Here is a 22,392-nt window from a genome sequence, read left to right on the forward strand (position 1 = left end):
GCGCGCCCTCGCCACTATAACTGGAGTGCATGGAGCGGGCTGCGCTCACAGCCAGGAGGGCGGGCGCTGGGCACCCGTTGGCCGACTTTTCCAAGTGCCCATCCGCGCCCGTCCGTTCCGCTTCCATGGACCAGCCCCGGGGCGCCCGTCGCTGAGACCCTCACGTCTACGGGGGATCCGGGCTGGGATACGTCCATCTGCGGTAACCCGTGGGCTGTGCGGGTTTCCCGCGTCCTTCCCGCCTCCCCCCAACCCGCGCAGCGCTCGCCGTCGAGCGAGGGCTCCCCGCCGCCGCGCCTCGCGCCCCGCACTGCCGGCCCCATGCTGGTGCACACTTACTCCGCCATGGTGAGTGGTCTCCGATCCCGCGGCTCCCGGGACGCCCTTGGCGGGGGATGGGGTGGGGAGGAGATCGGGTGCCAACGAGATCTCTTCCGACGGAGGATGGGCGTCGCGGGGGAAACGGGGGTCCTGCCCGCCGAGCCCCAGCCCGTGGCTCCCGCGCCCGCCGCCGGTCATTCAGTAACAGTCAGTGTAGGGTCCCCCAAAGCGAGATTGATAGACGGCAGCTGGACCCTCGCGAGTTCAGGCGGATCCTTTGGGGGCTGGGGTGCTGTGGGCCGCGGGTGTTTCGTCTAACGCGCCGCCTTCTCCTTCCTCCAGGAGCGCCCCGACGGGCTGGGCGCAGCGGCCGGCGGGGCCCGCTTGTCGTCTCTGCCCCAGGCGGCCTACGGGCCGGCGCCGCCGCTGTGCCACACGCCGGCCGCGGCCGACTTCCAGCCGCCCTACTTCCCGCCGCCCTACCCGCAGCCGCAGCTGTCCTACGGCCAGGCGCCCGACGCCGCGTCCGCCTTCCCCCACCTGGCCGCGGACCCCTACGGCGGCCTGGCGCCTCTGGCGCAGCCGCAGCCTCCGCAGGCCGCCTGGGCCGCGCCCCGCTCGGCCGCCCGCGCCCACGACGAGCCGCCCGGTTTGCTAGCGCCGCCCGCCCGCGCTCTGGGCCTCGATCCGCGCCGCGACTACGCGGCCGCTGTGCCCCGGCTCCTGCACAGCCTGGCCGACGGTGCGCACGGCCTGACCGAGGCGCCCCTCGGCCTTCCCGGGCTGGCAGCGCCGCCGGGCCTGGAGGACCTGCAGGTGAGATCCAGGGGGTCCAGGATGGGTGGGGGCCAAAAAAAAAAAAAAAAAAAGGACAAGCACAAGCCGGGTCTGTAATCCCAGCCGAAATCAGGAGGCTGAGATCTGAGGATCTCGGCTCGAAGCCAACCTGAGCAGGAAATTGCATGAGACTCTGATATCCGATTAAGTTCCACGAGGCTCATATCCGATTAGAAGTTGAGCTGTGGTTCAAAGGACAACACCCAGGCCTTGAGTTCAAGCCCCCAGTATATATATATATATATATATATATATATATATATATATATATATATATATATATATATATATATATATATATATATACACACACACACACACACACATACACACACACACACAAAATCTAGTGACAAGTGCACTTCTTCCCAGCCTGTCACTTCCCTTATCTGATTCCAAGGATGCGTCTGGAGTCCGGGTTAGACACAGCCAGGCGCATAAAGCGACCCGGCCCTGAATCCGGGCCCGGTGTCTGGATGTCAGCCCCCCTCCGCCGACACTAATGGCTCCTCTCCCTCCCGGCTTGTGCAGTCGAGTCACGTTGGGCCTGCGTGTCCCGTCCCAGTCTGCTGGGGCGGCCCGCGCCTGGAGCGAAGGAAGGGAGGCGCGGTAGACGCCTGTCTAACGCGTGGTAAGGACCCAGGTCTCCAGCTTGGCTACAGATGGTGCGGAGCCAAGACGATTCTGGGTCCCGCCCGTCGCCGCCCCAGGCAGCGGTGCAGCGCGGCGCGTAGGGCGGAGCAGATGGGAACCTGGGGTAGCTGGGGCTGGGGCTGGGGACGCGCCAGACAACTAAATAACCACGACACCTCACCTCACCTCACCGCCACTCTCTCCTATTTGCAGGCAATGGATGAGCCGGGAATGAGCCTCTTAGACCAGTCCGTGATCAAGAAAGGTAAGGAACGGGGTGCCACTGCCTGGGCAGAGCCAGACGAGACGGTGCAGGCCCAGGGCTCACGGCCTCCTCTTCTTCACTTCCCGGGGCCTCCTGTGCGTCACCAGCCTCGGTGGCCCTGGAACACTCTTCCTGGCCCAGTAGAGCAGCCGCGGAATCTGTGGGCCAGGCCCGATGCTGGGCAGTGGCAGTGGCACGGGCTAGGTGACTGCTGCCGCAGTGGCAGAAGCTGGTCTGCACCCCCTGGCTACTAGCGCGAGCCGGTGGCCTGGGGAGAGGAGGATCTGGAGTTAATTAGCAGAACGAGTTAAACCACTTTCCTGTTTTCCTACAAAGTAGGATGAAATGTTGTTCTCATAGGTTTTGATGAATGATTCCCACTTTACGGAGCTTTAGCATTTAGGACCCTGGCTAGCGCTTTCTGCTCCTTCCTTCCTTCCTTCCTTCCTTCCTTCTTTCCTTCCTTCTTTCCTTCCTAAGCTTTGGGGGCCTTGCACTCCTCTAGGGGAATTTTCTTTCAGCCATGGCCTACTATGGCATTTAGGATTAGAGGAACTGGTGTGTGAATGTTGTATATGAGGCTGTGTCCCCGTATCTCTGAGTTTAGGGTCCTGTACCTGTCTGTGTGTTCCCTTCCTTTCTTGGTGTGTGTCTTTGTTGCTGTGGGTGTATCTATGATTTGCAACTGTGTATGTTGGGATACATTGTGTGTGTGTGTGTGTGTGTGTGTGTGTGTGTGTGTGTGGTGTGGGGGGGGGTTCTCTGTGTGCTCTATTGTATCTTTGAATTGGTTCTTCTGTCTGATGAGTTCTAAGCGTGTGGGGGTCACTCCCTGTGAATTTTTAGGGGCACTTGGGGTTTTTTTGTTTGTTGGGTTTTTGTTTTGCATTAGTAAAAGGAAAGAGAATCATCACTTTCAAGGACCAAGTTCTGCCCATGACAGGGAAATGTGAGGGAAACAAAAAACAGACTGAGAAGCCTTGGGCAAGCTCCTTAGGTTTGAACTGGGTGCCTAAAACACTTCTGAGGCACATGGGAGTGGATGGTGGTCCAGGATTTGGCTGCAGTTGTTTATCAAACAAGTAAATTCAAATCCAGGCTCTGTTTGCCATGTTAGGTTCTCGGGATTTTTGCAGTGGCAGAAGGGATGGCGCACATGGGCAGGACTTCCAGGAATCAGGGCTAGAAGACCAGGAGCTGAGAGTTGGTTGATGACCTAGTGTTGGGGGGTGGGGGGGGGAGAGAACCAGCCTCTCAGAATTTCCTGGAGGGGTGCTTCCAGGAATTGGGGCTGGGTCACCAGAAGCTGGGGAGGGGAGGGTGCAGGGAATACTCAGTGTGCTGAACTCAGCTCTTCACCAGCAGAGCTTTTCTGGTTTTGTGAGTGGTGCCTGGCTCCACCCAGGGGGGGAAGAGAGAGTCACTGGGCTGCCTACTGGAGGTGGGACCAACCTTGCAAGCCTCCAGTTCCCGACTCCTGTTGGGACTTCCTAGGTCAGCCACAACGCTCAGCCCTGGGGAAGAATCTGATACTGCCCTTGAACCTTAACCCAACCCAGGCCAGAAGAGAGGATGCCAGGAGAGACTGGAAATCACCCAGACTTGGTTGCTTTCAAGGGTCCTCAGCTTCCCAACCTCCCACTTGTTAGACGTGTCCCAGGAAACAGGGGATTTGGGCTGATGTGGCTTGTGCATTGCCGGAGTGGGGTTGGGAGGGAGTGGGGAAGGGGGAAAAGGCAGGAATGGAGGCCTTTGTGAAGCAGGTGGACCGATGGCAACCTGAGCAGGGGAAGTGGAGTCACGGCTCCAGGCGCCTCAGCAACCCGTGAAGCAAAGGGATCAGAGCCCCGGGCTTCCAGCGGAAAGCAGCTTCCGGTTCTCACCCAGGCCCGACCTTTGAGGAAGGGAGGGAAGTCGGTGCCAGCGCTCGAGGGCTTCGCAAACACCCGGCACAGCTGGCTCTGGAGGCGGCCGGGCGGCCGGGCGGCAGGGACGAGCCCTGCTCCCCGCAGGCGGTGGGTTGGCACCTGGCACCTTCTTCATCCCCAGTCCATCGGCATCGTTCCCCCCTCCCCGCACCTCGCACCGGGAGCGCTGGATTACCCGAAGTCTCTCCGGGCTTGCGAAAGCGTCCCATTACCGCAGCAACTCCAGGCCTGAGCCGGGTGGCATCGGGGTCTCGCAGTTTTCCTACCCGAGGCTGGGGGCGGGGGGGCAGAGGGGTGGCTTGGTCTCACCCAGGAGCAAAGCCTGACCCCAGGCACTTGTCCGGGGGGGGGGGAGGGCGGCGGGGAGGCCAAGGGGCCCAGCGCCACCATACACTTGACCGTCATCCCCCATGAGGGGAAATGGGGAGCCCTCCACTCCGCGCGTGCGTTTGTCTCCTCCGTTTTAGTTGTTATCCCGGAGAAGCCGAAAAGGGCAGGACTGAGGGGGGAGAGGTAGCTGCACCCCGCAGGGGCGGGCGGGCCTGGGATGTCTGCGGCGATCGCGGAGGAGGGTGCGCACGGCGGAGGAGGGTGCGCGAGGCGGGCAGTGAGCGCCGGAGGTTGGGAGGGCTCCTGGAGAGGACCCGGGTCCGCGGTGTGTGTTCCATCAGTGTCTTGAGTTTTAAAGTCTGTGTACTTGCAGGGAGAGGGTGGGGTACTTTTCACCCAAGCTGGGCAAATGTCTTCCCTGTGGAAAACCCAGGTAGGAGAAAATGATTGAGAGTCTGTTACACAGTCACAGCTGCAGGGGAGTGGTTGGGGAAGAGACTTGGGATGTGTGCCACCCTCCTTCTCTCTAGGGGACCCTGGGGTGGGTGTCTGCCTGGGGCAGGGAACTCCCTCTGGGCAGACTCAGGGTAGTCAGATCTCAGGGGGTCTCCTGGACAGTGACAGATGTAAACACTTTTCCCTGCTCTTTTTCACTCTGCCAAAAAGGTTCAGAAGGGAAGTGGGGAGTTCAGCAAGCCTGAGCCTCCAAATGTATCTAGCAGTTCAGGCCTCGGGAGAGGTCACTGAAGTCCTGGGGCAGAATTCAAGAGGGTGCAAAAGGCCTTAAGATCAATTTTGTGTGTGTGTGTGTGTGTATGTGTGTGTGTGTGTGTGTGTCTGTCTGTCTGTCTGTCTGTCTGTCTGTCTGTCTGTCTGCTTGCCCTGGGACTTGAACTTAGGGCCTGGGCACTGTCCCTGAGCTTTTGTGTTCAAGATTAGTGTTCTACCACTTTGAGCCACAGCTCCACTTCCAGTTTTCTGGTGGTTAATTGGAGGTAAGGGTCTCATAGACTTTCCTGCCTTGGCTGACTTTGAACTGAGATCCTAGTTAGCATTACAGGTGTGAGCCACTAGTGCTTGGCTAAGATCAATACCTTACTGGTGTGTATGTGTGTGAGAGAGAGAGAGGAGGGGAGCAGTTTTCTGGGACTTAAACTTAGGGCTTGACTTTCTGTCCAGACTAGTTTCAAACTTTGATCATCTATCCTCACATCTCAACCTCCTGAGTGGCTAGGATTACAAGCAAGAACCAATGTTCTGAGGACTCTTAATGTGTTCTTTTACAACTAAAAATAATGCCCTCCCCCCAACCCATAATGAACCACTAGAATTTTACATCCAGGCAGCATCTTATCAGGCACTTTTACAGTCCTTCCTTCCTTGGCTCCCAGGCAACTGGAAGAACAGTGTCCTGCAGAGTTGGATAGGGAGCCACCGGAGAGCATGGAGCAGGGGAAAGGAATATAGTTTTAAAAAATCTTTAAAAGAAACCCTCTGGCAGTAGATAAGAAAGCAACTTAACCAGCAGGTCCCAAGAGGAGGAATGAGACTCAAGAGGGGCGTGGGAACGTGGCTGCCTCTCCTATTTGCCTGCCTTCTTCTGCTCACCTCCATCTTTGGCCTTGAAGGAAACACTTTGGATTCTCTTGATAGTGCTGATGGAAATGTACACAGCCCTTCCCAGCACCTCACTGCTTCTGCTGAATAGAACCCCGGAAAGTACATTTGGAATTTGAATTTTATGTTTATTTTTGTTTTATGGGTTTGTTGTTGTTGGGGGCTTTTTGTTGTTGTTCTTTTTTATTGTTATTATAAAGGTGATGTGCAGAGGGGTGACAGTTATTTGTCAGATTAATAATGTCACCCTTTCCCTGGCTCTCTCCCAGTTTTTCCGTCCTGCCCCCACCCACAAGTTGTAGAGTTTATTTTGAACATAGTATCTAGTGAGTACCACTTCCCCATTTGTTCACCCTTTGTTGTTCTTTTGTTTTGTGACAAACTATCATTAGACTGCCCTCCAACTCCTGTCTCTGCATCTTGAGTGCTGGGATTATAGGCATGTACCATCAGTGACTGCTGAATACTTGCATTTATTAATTGAGATGTTGAGGTTAAATTTACACTCATGAGAAGAATACAATTTATGATTTTCTTTTGTAGCAAGTGTATGTGCTTTTATAACCACCACCACAAACTATTGGAGACATTTCTGTCACCCCTCAAAATTTCCTCATTCCCATCTGTACTTGGTCCTCATTCTCACCCAAGCCTTAAGCAACTGCTGATCTGCTTTCGTCTATAAATTTGCATATTTTGGAGCACTGTATAAATAGAATAAATATGCAGACTTTTGCATCTCACTTCTTTTACTTAGCATATTGTTGGTTTTGTTTGTTTTTTGTTTTGTTTTTGTGTGCAGGTACTGGGTTTGAACTAAGGACCTAGGCAATCTCTTGGAAGTTTGTTTGTTTGTTTTTGTTGTTGTTCAAAGCTAGTGCTCTGTCAGTTGAGCCACAGTTTCACTTCTGACTTTTTGGTGGTTAATTGGAAATAATAGTCTCATGGTCTTTCCTCCTTGGGCTGACTTCACACTATGATCCTCATATCTCAGTCTCCTAAGTAGCTAGGATTATAGGCATGAGCCACCAGTGCCTGGCTTCTTATTTTTCTTTCTAAAGAATGGACACCATTGATTAAAAGTTTTGAAAATTAAGCATAGGGCTGAGAATGTGGCTTAGTGGTAGAGTGCTCACCTAGCATGCACGAAGCCCTGGGTTCCATTCTTCAGTACCACATAAATAGAAAAAGCCAGAAGTGGTGCTGTAGGCTCAAGTGGTAGAGTGCTAGTCTTGCACAAAAGAAGCCAAGGGGCATTGCCCCAGGACTGGCAAAAGCAAAAAGAAGAAAAAGAAAAGTAAGCACATATTTACCACCCAATTCCACAATTCCACTCCTAGGAATTTCCACAAGAGCAATGAAAAATCTGTGTCATTGGGCTGGGAAGGTGGCTCCGTGGGTAAAGGGCATGCCTCGCATGCATGAGGCCCTGGGTTTGATTCCTCAGCACCACATAAACAGAAAAAGCCAGAAGCAGCAGCGCTGTAGCTCAAGTGGTAGAGTGCTCACCTTGAGCTGAAGAGCTGCGGGACAGTGCCCAGCCCCAGGGACAGTGCCCAGCCCCAGAGTTCAAGCCCTACAACTGATAAAAAACAAAAACAAAAACCTGTGTCTTCCCAAAGGCCAACATATATATCCATGACATTAACCATAATAGATGAAAGGTGGAAATAGCTCAAATACACACCAATTGACCAAATGATAAAATGTGCATTACATCCATGAAGAGGAATACTACTCAGTAACAAAAAGGGAAAGAATTACTGAGATATGCTACACTAGGAATGAAGCTCAATACAAACACACACACACACACTATTGCGACCCACTAAACCACTAGAAAACCAGAAGTGGCACTGTGGCTCAAGCTATAGAGCGCTTGCCTTGTGCTGAAGAGCCAAGGAATAGTGTCCAAGCCCAGAGTTCAAGCCCCATAACCGACAAAAAAAAAAAAAGGAAAATAAGAAATTGCCTACCTGTTTTCTAAAGCAACAGCACATTTCGACTAGCAGTGTATGCCAGCTTCTCTGCACGCTCAATTGCACTCAGTATTATCTGTTATAAACACTAGTGACATCTCAATATTGTTTTAATTTACATTTCCCTGATGACTAATGATATTGAGCACTTTTAAAAGTGTATTTTAGCCATTAATTTTTTTTTTATTCCAGTCCTGAGGCTTGAACTCAGGACCAGGGTTCTATCTCTGATTTTTTTTTTTTTTTGGTCGGTTGTGGAGTTTGAACTCTGGGCCTGGGTGCTGTCTCTCAGCAATTCGCTCAAGGCTAGAGCTCTACCACTTGAGTCACAGTGCCACTTCTGATTTTCTGGTGGTTTTATTGGAAATAAGAGTCTCACAGACTTTTCCTGCCCAGGCTGGCTTTGAACTGTGATCCTCAGACCTCAGCCTCCTATTTAGCTAGGATTACAGATGTTAGCCACCAGTGCCCGGCTTTCCTGAGTTTTTTTGCTCAAGACTAGAGCTCTGTCACCTGGGCCACAGCTCCACTTCTGGCTTCTTTGGTGTTTAACTGGAGATGAGAGTCTCGCAGGTTTTCCTTTCAGGATCCTCAGATCTCAGCCTCCTAAATACGATTGTAGGCATACGCCACAGGCACCCGCCCTACCTTATTGTTTGTTATTGAAGGATCTTCATGTGTTTTCTATTATTACCTAGTAATTATTATACATTAGCTTATTATCTTCTTTTTCCCCCTTTTTATTGTAAAAATGATATACAGAGAGATTACAGTTATATAAGTCAAGTAATGAGTACATTTCTTTTTGGACAATGTCATCTCATCCCTCATTTTCTCCCAATTTTTCTTCTATTATTATCTTCTTATAAGACTTCTCTTATTATTTTACTTTATTTTTGGTAAGTGTTCTTTTTTTTTTTTTTTTGGGTCCGGTTGTGGGGCCTGAACTCGGCCTAGGCGCTGTCCCTCAGCTCTTTAGCTCAAGGCTAGAACTCTACCACTTGAGCCACAGCACCACTTCCGGCTTTTTTCTTTTTGTTTATGTGATGCTGAGGAATCGAACCCAGGGCCTCAGGCATGCAAGGCTAGCGCTCTACCACTGAGCCACCTTCCCAGCCCAGTAAATGTTCTTGAAACATATCCTTTATCCCTTCTTCTCTCTTTTTCCCTCCCTCTCTCCATTCTTTCCTGGCAAGCATTCTACCATTAAGCTACATCCCAGTCCTTGATTTGGGAGAAAAAAAAATTTTGCTCTATAGATCAGACTAACTTCAAACTCACCATCTTTCTGTTTCCCAAATGCTAGGATTATAAGCATATCTACCACATCTTTAAGACAGAATCTTGTTATCAAGACTGGCCTACAACTCAATCTTCTCGCTTCAGCCTCTTTGGGTGATGAGATACAGGCTTGTAACACCATGCTCAGACATCTTCTAATTTTCTTAATTTGAGGTTTAAAGTTTTGAATTTTCTCTTTTTTGGGGGGGAGGGGGAGTCTGGTCATGGGGCCTGAAATCTGGGCCTGGGCGCTGTCCCTCCGCTCTTCAGCTCAAGGCTAACGCTCTACCACTTGAGCCATAGCGCACTTCTGGCGTTTTTCTTTTTTCTTATGTGGTGCTGAGGAATCAAACCCAGGGCCTCAGACATGTAAGTTTGCTCTACCACTGAGCCACCTTCCCAGCCCCCAAAAGTTTTGAATTTTGATGAAATCTAACTTATCATTTTATTTAGTTGTATATTTATTTATTTATTTATTTTTATCGGTTGTGGGACTTGGGCCTGGACACTGTCTCTGAGCTCTTCAGCTCAAGGCTCTACCATTTGAGTCACAGCTCCACTTCTGGTTTTCTGGTAGTTAATTGGAGATAAGAGTCTCATGGATTTTCCTGCTTGGGCTGGCTTTGAACTACAATCCTCGGACCTCAGCCCCCTGAGTAGTTAGGATTACAGGCTACCAGTGCCCGCTCATTTTCTTTTGTGGTTGTATTTTTGATGTTGTAACCCTGTCCAGCCCATGGTCCTGAATCTTCTATATTTCTCTCTCTCTCTCTCTCTCTCTCTCTCTCTCTCTCTCTCTCTCTCTCTCTCTCTCTCTCTCTCTCTCTCTCTCTCTCTCTCTCTCTCTCTCTCTCTCCCCCTCCCTCCCCCCCCCTCTCTCTCTCTTTATGCTGGTCCTGGAGCTTTTACTTAGGGCCTGCATACTATCCTTGTGCTAGCACTCTACCACTTGAGAGGCACAGCTTTACTTTTGGCTTTTTTAGTGGGTAATTGGAATCCAGTCTCATGGACTTTCCTGACTAAGCTGGCTTCAAACTGAAATCTTCAGGTCTCTGACTCCTGAGTAGCATGAGCCACCATGCCTGGCTTTTATATTCTCTTCTAGAAGGATTTGTGGAGCGTATGTGGGGTGTGTGTGTGTATGTGTATATGTATGTGTGTACTTGGCCTAGACACTGCTCAAGATTAGCACTCTACTATTCAATTGAGGCATAGCTCCACTTTTGTCTTTTTGTGCTGGTTTTAATTGGAGGTAAGAGTCTCATTGACTTTCCTGCTGGGTCTGGCTTTTAACTGCTATCCTCAGCTCTCATCCTCCTGAGTAGCTAGGATTACAGGCGTGAACCACCAGAGCCCATTGAGAATTATAACTCTAACATTTACTGGAAGAATTTGTTGCACCCTCAGATTTAGTAGCCAGATGGTACCTAATACCTGTGGCTATAGATTTGGGACAGGGTACTTAGTCTGACCAGCTAGGAGCTTTGTGTCTAGTCAGTATGTGAATGGGTTCTGCATGTGTCACCAGGGGGACATGATGGATGGACCATTTCTGCTAGGGTTTATTTTGGCAAAGGCTAGCCTGTGGATGTGGAGGACAAATGGCAGTGGTTTTTCATTGCAGTCTGTGCTAGTTGAATTCCCACCTTTCTGACAAACCCTTCCTTGGCCCTCCTACTTCCCTAACCTTGCTTTCTATTCTTCTTGCTGTTTTTTTTTTTTTTTTTTGCTGGTGGTGTGGAGTTATTCATTGTTTTTTTTTTTTTGGTTTTGTTTTGTTTTGTTTTGTCAGTTGTGGGGCTTGAACTCGGGGCCTGGGTCCTGTCTCTCAGCTCTTCAGCTCAAAGCTAGCACTCTACCACTTGAGCCACAGTGCCATTTCCAGCCTTTTCTGCTTATGTGGTGCTGAGGAATTGAACCCAGAACCTCATGCATACAAGGCAAGCACTCCACCATCGATCCACCTTCCCAGCCTTGTCCAGTCACTTTTATGACACATGTTCATGTTTGCAGAAACAGAAACCACCTCACATACAGCTTAGCTCTTTCTCCTTCTCAGAAAGCTAGCCCTCAGGAGACCCTCTTGAATAGAAGTTGAATGGAATTAAGAATGTCCTGTTCCTCTATCCCCTCCTCTAGCTAGGAGAGATGGGAGAGAGGAGAGTCACTTTGTTCCTCTTGTATATCTATAAGATATACAGGGGGTGTCGTAATTTATTTTTTTGGTCTGAGACAGTGTCTCGAACTTGGTATCTGTTATGTTCACTCATTAGCTAGAACTCTGCCAACTGAGCCATACCTCTAGCCACTGTAGTGTATCCTTTAAGTCAAGCCTGAGGTATAAAACATATACAGTACAGCTGATGTCAGACCAAAAAGCTCAAGTGGTAGAGCACAGAGCACTAGCTTTGAGCAACAAAAGCTCAGGGAAAGTACCCAAGCCCTGAGTTCAAGCCCCAATACCGGCACAAAAACCAAAACCAAAATAGACACAGTACAGCATGAGAGATTTGGCCCAAAGCCTTGAGTTCAAACTCCAGGACTAACAAATATATATTACAGTATACCTTTTCAGGTGTCTATTTCTATGAATTTTTATCAATTATATACATAAAGTCATGGCACCACTGAAACCATCAAAGTATAGGTAATTCTGTTGCTTCAAGTCTTGTTAAGATTGAGGGGCTCAAGTGAATAGAGAGTGGGGAATGATGCTCCCAAGCATACACACACAGGTTGGGAGATATGGTGGGAATGGGGGTGGGAGTGGACTGGAGGGATTCTAAGGATTCTACTGCTGACAGATTTGATTTTGTGTGTGTGTGTGTGGGGGGGGGGGGTCCTAGGGCTTCAACTCAGGGCCTGATTACTATCCCTGAGCTTCTTTTGCTTGAAGCTAGCACTCTACCACGTGAACCATAGCTAAACTTCTAGGTTCGTGGGGGTTTTATTTTTGTAGTTTAGTAGAGATAAGAGTCTCACAGACTTTTCTGCCTATGCTGACTTTGAACCTCAATCCTCAGATCTCAGCCTCCTGAGTAGCTAGGATTTCAGGCATGAGCCACCAAGGCCCAGCAGCCTTTTTATTTATTTTATTTTATTTTATTTTTTTTGGTCGGTCGTGGGCTTGAACTCTGGGCCTGGGCGCTGTCCCTCAGCTTTTCAGCTCAAGGCGAGCGCTCTACCACTTGAGCTACAGCGCCACTTCCGGTTTTCTGGTGGTTTATTGGAGATAGGAGTCTCACGGTCTCTCCTGCCCAGGCTGGTTTTGAACCGCGATCCTCAGATCTCAGCCTCCTGAGTAGCTAGGATTACAGGCGTGAGCCACCAGCACCCAGCTAGCCTTTTTATTTTTAACAAAAGGAACATGTAGCCAGGTGCAAGTAGAGCACTAGCCTTGATCAAAAAAAAAATCTCAGGGACAATGCCCTGACCCAAAGTTCAAGCCCCAGTACTGGCCAAAATATATAAATAAATGGACTATTAGGAAGTTTCCAGATGTGACTCCGATTGTTTTTGTTTTTGTTTTTGTTTTTTTGGTTGGTTGTGGGGCTTGAACTCTGGGCCTGGGCACTGTCCCTCAGCTCTTCAGCTCAAGGCTAGCACTCTACCACTTAAGCCACAGCGCCACTTCCAGCTTTTTCTGCTTACGGGGTGCTGAGGAATCGAATCCAGGACTTCATGCATACAAAGCATTGGTTGTTTTTTGTTTTTTGTTTTTTTTTGGTTGGTCGTGGGGCTTGAAGTCTGGGCTTGAGCACTGTCCCTGTTCTCTGCAGCTCAAGGGGATCGCTCTACTGCTTGAGCCACAGAGCCACTTCCAAGACATTGTTTTTTTGTTTTTTGTTTTTGTCAGTCGTGGGGCTTGAACTCTGGGCCTGGGCGCTGTCCCTCAGCCCTTCAGCTCAAGGCGAGCGCTCTACCACTTGAGCTACAGCGCCACTTCCGGTTTTCTGGTGGTTTATTGGAGATAGGAGTCTCATGGTCTTTCCTGCCCGGGCTGGCTTTGAACCGTGATCCTCAGATCTCAGCCTCCTGAGTAGCTAGGATTACAGGCGTGAGCCACCAGCGCCCGGCCCAAGGCATTGTTTTTTATGGTTAGAACCTACACAACAAATTGGGATCAGGTAAGAGCAGTAGGGAGGAGCTAGAACAGCAAGGAGAACAAAAAAGGTTGTTACACATAATGGTTAGGCACATGAACTTGAGAGTCAGAGGCCAGAGTTCAAGACCTACTTCTGCTCCTTACTTGCTGCTCCTTACTAGGTTCTTTGAACTTTCAGCTTCCTCACTGGGACATGGGGATGTGGCTAGCAGCACTTGGGGAGGGGGCGGGGGAGTGTGGCTGGCACTCACTGACAGATGGTGGCATCATGCCATCCAGCTTGTGATTCTCAGGGAACTGAGTAGGCACTAATGGGGTTTTAACCTGCTGAATGAGGCATGGCTTCTTTTTTTTCCTTCCTTCCTTCCTTCCTTCCTTCCTTCCTTCCTTCCTTCCTTCCTTCCTTCCTTCCTTCCTTCCTTTCTTTTTTTCATTCTTTCATTCTTTCTTTTTTGCTGGTCCTGAGGCTTGAACTCTGGGCATGAGTGTTATCCCTGGGCTTTAGAATGCTCAAGATTAGCACTCTACTACTTGAGCCACTGCTCTACTTCCAGCTCTTTGTGGTTAATTGGAGATAGGAGTCTCATAGACTTTCCTGCTTGGGCTGGCTTTGAGCCAGGATCCTCTGATCTCATTCTCTTGAGTAGCTAGGATTACAGGTGTGAGCCACTGGCACCTGGCCCATGGCTTTCTTTCAGGAAGATCCCTCTGGATCAGGACAGGAGGTTCAGAGCAGGGGCTGTGCAGAAATTGGTGGGAAGTGAGCAAGTGTCTGTGTGCATGCAGAGAAGCGGCACTAAAGGCAAGTTGAGACTTAAATGCTATAGGACAAGGTGACAGGTGAGATGTGGCCAATAAGAGAAGAGGGTCACAAAATGTTCTGGCTGGATGGGCAGATATGGATGGGGAAGCTTATCCAGAGAGGGGAAAAGGTGTGGCGGGGCGGGGGGGTGTGAGGGGGGCGAGGGGGGCACCTCTGGTTGCTAAGGACTGGGTTGGCTTTGTTTACCACTGTGCTCCTGAAGCCTAGCACAATTCGTAGGACATAGTAGGTGCTCAGCAAGTATTTTCCAGCAGCTGGAAGGCTAAGAGCACTGCCTCTGGGACCACAGCCTGGATCTACCTTGGTTATGAGTCTACCAGATGTGTGATCTCAGACCTACTACTTTACCTCTCTGGGTCTGAGTCTTTTCATCTGGACAATGGGAATAATAAGGAGACTCCCCTGTGGGTTGTTCTGAGGGTTCAGGGGGTAATCTGTGAGAACACAAAGTATAGTGAGTGCTCAACAATTGTTACCTGATTCCCACCTGGATCCCCACTCCTAGAGCACATTCAGGCCTTGTCTATAAGGGCTCCTACTTCCTTGAAAGAAGAGACTTCAAGGGTTCCTCTGAAGAAGCAAGTACCTCAATATCACCTCTCCTCCTGGCAAAACAGGAAGATGAAGACTAGATTGTGAGAACAACTCACTCACTTTACTTCTTTCCCTCCCTCTCCCCTTTCCTCCCTCCCTCCTTCAGACCCTTTCTCCCCTACTCTTTCCTTTCCTTCCTTCTTTCCTTCCTTCTTGCAGTTACTAGGGATTGAACCCAGGGCCTTGTATATGCTAAGTAAGTGCTCTGTCAGTTAATTATTCCTTCCTTCTTCTCTCTCACTCTTTCTTCCTCTCTCTCTCTCTCTGTCTCACTTACTTTCTTTCTTCTCTTTTTCTTTTTGTGCTGGTACTGAGGCTTGAACTCAACTACCATTTGAGCCACAGTTCTACTTCTTTTTGGCGACTAATTGGAGTTAAGAGTCTCATTTTTTTTTTTTTTTTTTTTTTTTTTTTTTTTGTTGGTGGTGGGCCTTGACTCTGGGCCTGGATACTGTCCTAAGCTCTTCAGCTCAAAGTGAGCCCTCTACTACTTGAGCCACAGCGCCACTTCCAGTTTTCTGGTGGTTAATTGGAGGTAAAGAGTCTCATGGACTTACTTTCCCAGCTGTCTGTAAACCATGATCCTCAGATCTCAGCTTCCTGAGTAGCTAGGATTATAGGTATGAGCCACTGGTACCCAGCTCTCTTAAACTTTTGTTCTCTGGGCTGGCTTTGAACCTCCATCCTCAGATCTCAACCATCTGAGTAGCTAGGATTACAGGCATGAGCTACCAGTGCCCTGCTTTTTGAGTCAGAATCTTGCCATTACCTTTACCTGGGCTGTCCTCAAACTCAAAATCCTCCTGCCTCAACTTCCCTGGCATATGAGATTACAGATATGTGCCATTACTCCTGGCAAGAACTCTTTTTCTTTCTTTCTTTCTTTCTTTCTTTCTTTCTTTCTTTCTTTCTTTCTTTCTTTCTTTCTTTCTTTCTTTCTCTCTCTCTCTTTCTTTCTCTCTCTCTTTCTCTCTCTTTCTCTCTTTCTTTCTTTCTCTCTCTTTCTCCCTCCCTCCCTCCCTTCCTTCCTTCCTTCCTTCCCTCCTTCCTTTCCTTCCTTCCTTCCTTCCCTCCCTCCCTCCTTCCCTTCCTTCCCTTCCTTCCTTCCTTCCTTCCTTCCTTCCTTCCTTCCTTCCTTCCTTCCTTCCTTCCTTCCTTCCTTCCTTCCTTCCTTCCTTCCTTCCTTCCTTCCTGTTTCTTGGTCTGATACCAGAACTCAAATTCAGCAGTACCTGATGGTTTTCTTCATTGACTAGTGCTCTATCAACCGAGCCACTCCTCCAACCTAAAAATTTTCTTTTAGTGTCAATAGTTCAGGAAATTAACTTCTCTGACTCCCTTCGCTGGCCCTTATAGATAATTGTGGAAGGCACTGTAGGATCTGTCTTTTTATTCCCTGTCTCCTGGAACCTCGCAGGGTGGCCAACAGGAATGAAAACAGGGCTTGGAGGCCTTGCATGACTATAACCTGTGGAAGTCCAAAGCCCCAGGGCCTCTCACTGATCCCATGAAGACTTGAGATCATAGTAGGAAGAGGGGGTTGGGGGACTCCCTTTGAGGGCTGGAGCCTGTTGCACGGACCCAAGAATCTCCAGCTCAGACTCCCCTTCCCTCCCCTTCTATTTCTCCTCCCCTCCACTTCCCTCCACCCCCTCCCCTCTCCTTCCTTTCTTTTTTGTTGTCATGGAGCTTGAACTCAGGTCCTGAGTGCTGTTCCTGAGCTTTTTCACTCAAGGCTAGTGTTCTAACACTTTGAGCCACAGTGCCACTTCTGGCTTTTTCTGAGTAATTTATTGGAGTTAAAAGCATCGTGGACTTTCTTGCCCAGGCTGGTTTTGAACCATGATCCTCAGATATCAGCCTCCTGAGTAGCTAGGATTACAAGTATGAACCATTGGTACCCAGCAAAGACTCCATTTCTTCATGCCCAACTCCCTCTCTGATGGCCCAATTAGAATGCCAACACTCTGCTGCAGCTGCATTTTTAGATGTAATCAGGAGCCTAGTTTGGTGGGATACACCTGTGGTCACACCACTTAGTAAGCAGGAGGATCAGGAGTTTGAGATTAGTCTTGGTTACATAGTGAGACCCAGTTAAAAAAAGAAAACCAACCAACTAAACAAAACCAAAAAATGTGAATCAGCATGTCATCGGGGAGCGAACATGAAGTTCAGAGCCAGTCAGCTAGGGCTGGGATGTAGCTCAGTGGCAACGCACTTGCCTAGCAAGTACAATGTCTTGGGTTTGATCCCCAGTACCAAAAAACCTAAAACAAAAAGACAAAAACCCAACAAAGCCAGTTAGCTCTGGGTTCAGGGTCAATGACCATCAGCTGAGTGGGCTTGGGTATATCACTGTCATCTCAGCATGCCTCAGTTTCTCCCTTGTAAAGCAGGGATAACAAGACCTCCTTCAGAAGGTATTGAGATCTTTCAACATACATGGTTGATGTATCATCAGTGTGCCTGCTGTACAGCTGGCCAGTCGCTGGCTCAGCATCCTCATCTCTCTCCTTCCTTGCTTCTGCTCCACAGTCCCCATGCCTTCCAAAGCCAGCAGCCTCTCGGCCCTCTCATTGGCCAAAGACAGCCTGGTTGGCGGCATTACCAACCCCAGTGAGGTCTTCTGCTCCGTGCCTGGCCGCCTCTCCTTGCTCAGCTCCACATCCAAGTACAAGGTGACCGTGGGGGAGGTACAGCGGCGACTCTCGCCTCCCGAGTGCCTCAACGCCTCCCTCCTGGGGGGTGTCCTCCGCAGGTAGGAAGGCTAGCCCACAATTCCCCCCCCCACAGCACCCCAGCCAACGTCTTCGGTCTCTCATGACTAAGGCATCAGAGAAGGGACAAGCTTCCTCCTATGCCCTAATGTCATCTCTGCCTTGGTCTCCTTGTTAGACAAAGAGCCCAGGCACTCTAGGGACAGGCCCAGGTTCCCAGCGACTCCCACAGGTCTTAGGGCCTTAGGGGTGGGGAAAATGACAGAGAAAGAAGCCTAGGCACAGAGAAGGGCTGGAGGATCACAGTGGGCAGGATGGGTAAGGCTGGCTCCTGGAAGTACCATCTTCTCCTTCCTGCACTTCTTGTTTTGAGGGTAGAGAACATGGTTTGTCTTTGTCATTGTGTGTGTTTCTCTCTTTGCATGCCTTTGTGTCTGGGAAGGGTATTTCTGCTTTAGGAGACGGCCTTGTTAACTGTTACTGGGAATGTGTGTGTGTGTGTGTGTGTGTGTGTGTGTGTGTGTGTGTGTGTGTGTGTGTGTGTGTGTGTGTGTGTGTGTGTGTGCACGCGTGCATCTGCAGCTAGTTGTGTGTATATTTATATGCCTATCCCTTTGTGGGGCTGTCTCTGTGTGACTGTGCTATCTCCTCATTCTAGCATCCCAGAGGGATCTGTATGAGTCTTGAGTGCCTGTACTGCAAGGAGTTGGTTATTTATTTAGTCTGAGTCTAGGACTTGGTATTTGATGCTTTTGCTCCTTGACTGGTGCTTTACCACTTCAGTCACACCTCTAACCCCACCCCTCCTGCCCCTGAGTGTCTGTAGGTGTCTCTGGCACCTGAATTGGTGCCAATATGTCTGTGTCCATGGATGATGTCTGTCAGTTGTACGTCTCTGCATGTGTGTTCTCTACTAGTGTGTATATGTCTCTATAGCCTTGATCATCAGTGTGTGTTCATCTGTTGTGTCTGTAAGTGTGTGTGTGTGTGTGTGTGTGTACCTTCTGGTTCTCTGAATGTCAGTATAAGAGCCTATGTAGCCCCAATAAATGTGTTCAGGTGGGGAAGGAGCCTAAGATACTGCTTTGTTTTGCCTCACTCTGTTAAGAAGCCTGGGAAGGAATGACTCTTGGAGCTGAGTGGAGAAGACTGAAAAACCAGAGCGAGGTTAGAGAGATGTTGAGATAGTGCTCAAAGAGACCCCAGAGAATCTCTAAGAACAGACACAAACCTCAATAGGGGTTGATAGAGTCAACAAGGCCCTTGGGGTCACTTAGCCTGTAGGCTTCTTTGTTGTCTTCATAGTTGTGTGTGTATGTGTGTGTCTCTCTGCATGTCAAGGGCCAAGTCCAAGAATGGTGGCCGGTGTCTACGGGAACGGCTGGAAAAGATTGGGCTTAATCTGCCAGCTGGCCGTCGGAAGGCTGCCAATGTGACCCTGCTGACTTCACTGGTGGAGGGTGAGTGCGGCTTGGATCTTGAGGGACAGCTGTAGTTTGTGTGTGTGTCCCTGTGTGTCTGTGCACATGCAGTAGAGAGCTGCTTGTGGTGTGTGCCTGTGTGTGTGTGCCTGTGTGTGTGTGTGTGTGTGTGTGTGTGTGTGTGTGTGTGTGTAGGGAGGGGACTGGCCAATATTTGGATATAGTAAATAGATCAGAGGGATCATTGCCTGCTTCCCTAGAGGTTGGTGACTCGGAGTTTTGGTTCTTGGATACATGATGGGCCCAGTTCCCATCTTTGAGCTCAGAGCTCAGCCCTAGTAGTCTCAAGGGAGGACAATGAATGGATTTGAGGCTGGAGCTATTCTGTAGAGGGGACAGGATGACTTAAGGGATCAAAGGTTCATAACTGGGCTCCAGGCTTAGAGGTATACCCTGCAGTAGTGACATCTCTCCTTCCCCCAGGAGAGGCTATGCACCTGGCCCGAGACTTCGGCTATGTCTGCGAGACTGAGTTCCCGGCCAAGGCAGCTGCTGAGTACCTGTGCCGCCAGCATGCTGACCCCGGGGAACTGCACAGCCGCAAGAGCATGCTGCTAGCTGCCAAGTGAGTGAAGAAACATGGCAGCAAGGCTCAGACGCTGGCCCTGGGCACCAGGACCCCCGCTCAGGAGCACACATGGACACGCTGGCAGATGATACAGCTCTCTGCTTAGGTTCACATGGCCACCACATTCATCCCATGCAGATCTCCATGAGCATGCCACATGTCAACATATCTGGGTCCCATGTATCACAATAAATAGTGTCACAGGCCTACAGCCCACACTAGACTGCACCTACACTAGCCCATGACTTGGGCAGCCCAGTTCCCATCATGGGCCTGGGCCCCTCCTGACAGCTTCTCAGGTCTATTGGTGCCTCCCTCGCCAACATTCACATGCTGCCACTTCAACTCAGGTCTCCACATCCCATCCTGGACCTCCATTCAGACCCCCTCTCCATTCCCTCAGCCACCCTGTTTAGGCACCCCAAATCTTAGATGGCTTGCATTGTCACTGCACTCATTTTCAATCTAGTTCTGGTGGGAATGCCGAGGGAAGGTTCAACCAACAGTATTCCAACTAAGAATGTGCTTTGTAAAGAGTCCCTTTCTTAGTCCATTTGAACAAGTACAAGATACCATAAACTGAGTAGCAGTTTAATTATTCCCTGCAGTTCTGGAGACTGGTAAGCCCACTGCCTGGCAAGGGCCCACTTTCTTGAATATAGACAACACTTTGTTGCTCTGTCCTGACATGGTAGAGGAACAAGGAATCTCTTTGGCCTCTTCCATCAGGGAGCTCATCCCATTCATAAGGGTTCTACCTGCCCTACCCCATGGTGAACTTGCCTTCCAAAGACTTCATCTGCATCTCCTCGAGGAGGATTTTAACACATGCACGTTGGAGGAACACAAACATTTATTCATGCCACAGTAGTCTCAATGAAGGGGAAGAACAGAGGGAAGGAACAGGAGAGAGGCAAAATTGAAATCTAATCTAAATCTAATCTGTAGGCTAAATGCAAACTTTAAAAAATTATTGTAAAGATGCTGTACAGAGGGATTACAGTTACAAGAGTAAGGCAATAGGTACATTACTTGTCAATCACTGTTACCTCTTCCCTTGTAGTTGCCCCACTATCCCTTCCCACCCCCACTTTCCACACTCCTCCCCACTGCTCTGCCCTCCCCCCTGAAGTTGTAAACTTCGTTTCCAATATACTGTTAAATGCAAACTTTTAAGGGCCCCACAGTCAGGCCTGCATAAATTCCACTCAGTCCAGCTGACTGGAATTCATGTCCTTCTCCTGCTTATCAGCCTGTCCAGTCCCCCAGCCTGAGGTAGACCTTCCAACCACAATCCCATTCTTTCTGTTCTTGGAGGCTTTCTTCCAATCCCCAAGGCTGAAGAGGACTCAGACTCATGGGACTACCAAATGGGAGTCTGGTTGCTCATGCTGTGTCTAGAGAAGCCTCATTCATGAATCAGCTCTCACATTGAGCATTTCTAGGTCCCAGTCTTGTTTACCTACAATCCTGGCCGGGTTCCAGGGTAACACAAAGATGAATGAGGACTGATCCTTTTGCCTGAGCTACATACAGGATGCATAAGGGAATAGGTAATGGCCACAGGAAGGGGCTGGATTCAAACCCTAGCTTAATCACTTTGGCAGATTACTTAACCCTATCTAAAACCAGTTTCCTTATCCACATGATGGGCATAGCAGCAGAGATTTTGGGGGAGGACTGAGATGATGTACACGGTGTACTTGGCACAGCAAGTAGGCCTCAGTTAACATTTGCTGCTATTTCAATGATGCGAGGCCAATTTTGGGCTGTTCCTAATAAATGTGGCAAGGTTCTATGAAGCACTGGGTATTTGAGGGTAGAAAAGGGATCAAAGAAAGTTTCTGTGACAGGGTAGCAAATGGCTGGGCTTCATTTTGTTTGCAGGCAGGACATCCACAGGGAAAGAAGCCATAGCGGGAGACCACAGAGAAATTATGAAAATAAATTTACTAGTGATTGGTTGTATGATATTGAACTACTCAGTTAACTTTCTTGAACCTTAGTCTCCTTTCCAGTAAAATGGGTACAACCACTATTTGTAGTTGGGAGGGTTATTTCTTGGGAGGGCTAAGAAATAGTATAATGTAGATATATACGCTAACATGTTGTGGGTCTGTCTCTGGTCTCAGAGTCTTATTCTTTAACCTCTGACCCTCCTTTCCCCCACCAGGCAGATCTGCAAGGAGTTTTCTGACTTGATGGCTCAGGACCGCTCCCCATTGGGCAACAGCCGCCCAGCACTCATCCTGGAGCCAGGGGTGCAGAGCTGCTTGACACACTTCAGCCTCATCACGCATGGCTTTGGTGGGCCCGCCATCTGTGCTGCCCTCACTGCCTTCCAGAACTATCTGTTGGAGTCACTCAAGGGGCTGGACAAGATGTTTCTAAGCAGTGCAGGCAATGGACACAGTGAAACCAAGGCTTCAGAGAAAGACGCCAAGCATCGGAAATAACTGCATCTCTCACCCAGTCATTAAGGGACTCCCACGGATTCTTTTAGTTCCTGGGAATGGGGTGGGGTATGACCCTGAAAGGACCAAAAGGTGGGATTCCAGTCAGGTCAGAATGAGAACATTCATCTAGAAACCTCAGAATTGAGGGTCTGGGTTGGAGTCAGGGAGGGTGGCTTTTCTGTGGAGATTTGCTGGTAAGTCAAGGGTCCAGGTTGCACATGTGCCATTTTCTGACTTTTGCTGAGAAGGGCTTGGGCACGACATTGGTTTGGAAAAATGAGGGCTCATAGGGCAGCAAGAGAGCCCACTGTGAATACATCAGAGGTGCTACTGGAGTTAATAATGCTCATCCTTAAATCTCCTACCACCAGAAAAGGGGTGCTGACAGGTCCCAGTGGGCTCTTTAGACCCTTCCCATTCTTGGAGGAAAGTTGGCAAGAGGGGTCCCTGAGGAACA

General features: G+C 49.6%; 1 protein-coding gene across 1 annotated transcript; it reads left to right on the forward strand.

Annotated features, from left to right (window-relative positions):
- Positions 1-321: 321 nt before the first annotated feature.
- On the forward strand, positions 322-22,392 carry Tfap2e (transcription factor AP-2 epsilon). Its single transcript, XM_070008707.1, has 7 exons — positions 322-348; positions 664-1,137; positions 2,005-2,056; positions 17,249-17,471; positions 18,772-18,890; positions 19,335-19,476; positions 21,653-22,392. Exons 1-7 carry the CDS (start codon positions 322-324, stop codon positions 21,933-21,935), a joined length of 1,320 nt encoding a protein of 439 aa, XP_069864808.1. The 3' UTR covers positions 21,936-22,392.

The sequence above is a fragment of the Dipodomys merriami genome, unplaced genomic scaffold (assembly GCF_024711535.1).
Source record: "Dipodomys merriami isolate MVZ:Mamm:240054 unplaced genomic scaffold, mDipMer1.0.p SCAF_71, whole genome shotgun sequence".
NCBI classification, from domain to species: Eukaryota; Metazoa; Chordata; class Mammalia; order Rodentia; family Heteromyidae; genus Dipodomys; species Dipodomys merriami.

What these genes read in the sequence shown, in the direction of transcription:
- Tfap2e (XM_070008707.1), top strand. Translation starts at nt 322, where the DNA reads ATGCTGGTGCACACTTACTCCGCCATG. An exon ending in TGCACACTTACTCCGCCATG is followed by an intron (nt 349 to 663) that starts GTGAGTGGTCTC and finishes TCCTTCCTCCAG; the next exon opens with GAGCGCCCCGACGGGCTGGG. An exon ending in CTGGGGGGTGTCCTCCGCAG is followed by an intron (nt 17,472 to 18,771) that starts GTAGGAAGGCTA and finishes CTGCATGTCAAG; the next exon opens with GGCCAAGTCCAAGAATGGTG.